This window comes from Condylura cristata, unplaced genomic scaffold (genome assembly GCF_000260355.1).
Source record: "Condylura cristata isolate star-nosed mole 26May11 unplaced genomic scaffold, ConCri1.0 scaffold00030, whole genome shotgun sequence".
Taxonomy (NCBI): domain Eukaryota; kingdom Metazoa; phylum Chordata; class Mammalia; order Eulipotyphla; family Talpidae; genus Condylura; species Condylura cristata.
Window position 1 is genome coordinate 3344129 of NW_004567131.1, and position 2987 is coordinate 3347115.

Consider the following 2987-nt stretch of genomic DNA (forward strand, 5'->3'; position numbering starts at 1 on the left):
CCGCTGCACCACCAGGGAGGGCCAAACCATAGACTTTTTAACTAGCCTTCCTGCTTCCTGACTTCTCTTCCCCTATCTGTGTCCTGTAACTCTATGCCAAGTGCAAACTTGATGGCATCTTGCCCAGCCTTAGCTGTCTTCATCATGGGGTGCTGGCGTGGGGGGTACTGTATGTGGGCAGTAATGTGTCCCAAGTAAGAGCGAGTTTTCTGTATGTTCAGATCAGTCTGCTAGGACTTTCTGAGACTGTGTTCTGCTTTTCTCTTTCCTCTTTAGGAGGCCTTATAAAATTAATATGTTTATTTTTACAACATATTTTGTACGTGCTTTTAAAAACAGCCTCATGAGTTTGTAGAAATATAAGTAAGCACATATAGAAATACCAAGAGAGAAGAAAACCTCTGAAGAGATACTTTCTCCCACAGAAAAGGAATATTTTTGCTCACATTTACTTAAATTAGTAAACTGTTTTGTGATTAGTGTCTGTATTTTAAAACAAGTGAAAATATTCTTAGGTTTAATGTTCAAGACATTCTTTTAAAAAGTCATCTTTTATGCTGGAAGTTCTGTGGTGAATTTTAACAGGACAACTGTGTGTAGGCTTGGACTGATTGGTAACTGTTCTTTATTTAAATAGTGTAATAGCTTACTCAGTGATTGTGGGAGCACTGATGGCAAGTGGAAAAGAAGTGGCAGGAAAAATTCCCAAAGGGAAGGTACGTGGCAGCTGGAGAGGTAAATGGTTGTGTGTTGAGATCCCAATCTGTAGATTAAGCATTAAACAGATCTTAAAGTGAGCCTTTCTCCTGTATATTTAATCACATTCCGAAATTTCTTTCCCCTTCAGTTGGTCGACTTTGAAGCTATGACAGCCCCTGGTTCAGAGGCCTTTAGCAAAATAGCTAAAAGCTGGATGAACTTGAAAAGGTAACTATTTGGTGGGGTTCGACAAAAGATACTCCAGCTGAAGAGGGAGGAGCTGTCTGCTTTGTGAAGCTGCGTGAAATTGGAATTGTGCACGTTTTTATGAGTTGTTGTTATACAGTGCATTTAATCCACTTTTTCAAAGTTAAAATGTTTTGCTGTTCTGAAAGTCCCCTTCAGGGTCTTAAAGGTGAGGTATAGATCAAAATGAATAATGAATAAAAATTCAGGAAAATAGTTTGTTAAAGAGAAGTTATAAGTGTATTACTTATATAATCAGAGATTTGTTTCTCTTGGCTAATTTACTCTTTATTCCATGCTTTTATTCAGTATTCAGGAGAGAATTTTAAAACTTTGAGCTGAATTTATTTCAGACTTATTCGGGATGGTAACCATTTGCTTGTTCAGCTGCGTTTTTACTGCACGCTGAACTGTGAGAAGGTGGTACTTTATTGGAAGGGAGGTGAGGATTACCATGTGACTCAGTAAAATATTAGCCAAGTATGAGCTCTGAGTCACCACGTGAGGGTCCCAGCAGACAGCTCTTGCCTTGTTCTTGTTTCCAGATGGACCACAGAGGAGTGTATAAATTTGGAACGAAATTAAATTCATGGATACTTTAACAGCTAGCAAAAAAAAGCAGAATGTCCTATTTCTTCTCATTCTTGCTCTTCCTTCATGCTTTTTGTATCATAACCGCTTTTGAGTTTGCCTTTCACATCTATTTGACAGCCATTCTAACATTGTTGGGTAATTTATGCTCTGTTTAAAACAGAGAAATTCATGTCTGTAGTACACACTTTTGTTCAAGTTAGACATATTCTGATAACTTTGTATGAAGTTTTCTAATAGTTATATCTTGTCTCAGTACATTCTTGTTTCAGGTTGAAAGTTTGCATAGTAATAGCCCCAGATCTGTTCCGTTTACAGCTTGCGGCTGTTTCCTAGTACAGCTGATGTCAACAGACAGGGTACTAGAAAGTGGTTCTGATAATAGGAATAAATATTATGTAAATTTACCCCTTTTTGTAAAGTTGTGTTAATTTTCTGTGTGTTTTCCCTTTTCAGTATTTCACCTTCTTATAAGACCCTTCCATCGGTGTCAGAGACGTTCCCGACGTTAAGATCGATGATCGAGGTGCTAAACACTGACTCCTCTCCACGTTGTCTTAAGAAACTCTAGTTATGCTGTGGTATTTATACAAGTAAAGGGCCGGACCTCTTGCTTAAGTTATTTTTTAAACATGGAATTATAAAAGAAATTAGGTCCTTTATTACTTTTGATACCAATTTTTGATAGGAATTGAATACTTGAAATCATTTTCTTTACTTTTCTGAACCATGACAAAAATCATGAATGAGGTTTTTTTTGGGGAAAGAAGCTATTTGGGAGGAAAACTGTGTGTACTAGACAGTGGTCTGGTGGTCCACTCAACAAAGTCTTACAGTTCCTTCCTCACAGAGAAATGTTTACTTCAAAAACCAAAAAGTAGTCATTTAAAGGAAGAAAACAGAAAAACAGGAGTGTTTTCATTCCTTGAAAGATTTGGATATTTTTCAAAGACTTTCTTTTTATGTACATTGTGATAGGGCATCTTGTTTTTCACATAACCTCCATGTGTGGATTCTTCATTATATTTGAACTGTGGAAGATTTGTGGGCCATGAACACACGCCACAGAGCTCACAACCTGGGACACTTCTCTTGAATGATGCTGACAGTATTTGCCAATGACCTAAACACTGAACCATGTTTTTTTCTCTCTGTTGGAAAAAATAAACAGGGGTGATTTGTATAAGTCACCAGTTTTTGACACTGGATTATGTATGTTTTCATTTTGTGAACTAGTTTCACTTTCAGGTGTGAGAACATACTGAATATTACTGTTCTTTTTTTTTATTCTCAGACAGGATAAATGACAGGGAGCAAAATGGGTTCATTAAACTGTTGCCATTTTCAAATCATTTTCACTTTCCTTTGATTTTTGTGAGAGTTAGAACAAACTGCTCACTACTTTCTGTCATTTCGATTCTGTGTTGAAATCTTGCCTAAGAGGAGCACTA

General features: G+C 37.0%; 1 protein-coding gene across 3 annotated transcripts in view; it reads left to right on the forward strand.

Annotated features, from left to right (window-relative positions):
- The window catches only part of TTC13 (tetratricopeptide repeat domain 13), a 59251-nt gene extending 56507 nt beyond the window's left edge, over nucleotides 1-2744 (forward strand). For 2 of the 3 annotated variants that reach the window (XM_004691140.2, XM_012731407.1), the window contains 3 exons: nucleotides 638-716; nucleotides 848-927; nucleotides 1993-2742. In XM_004691140.2, coding sequence (XP_004691197.1) covers nucleotides 638-716; nucleotides 848-927; nucleotides 1993-2107 — 274 coding nt within the window. In that variant the 3' untranslated portion in view covers nucleotides 2108-2742. Of the gene's footprint in view, nucleotides 1-637; nucleotides 717-847; nucleotides 928-1992 lie in introns of all 3 variants that reach the window. The other variant, XM_004691141.2, reaches the window with a different exon arrangement.
- The last annotated feature ends 243 nt before the right edge of the window (nucleotides 2745-2987 follow it).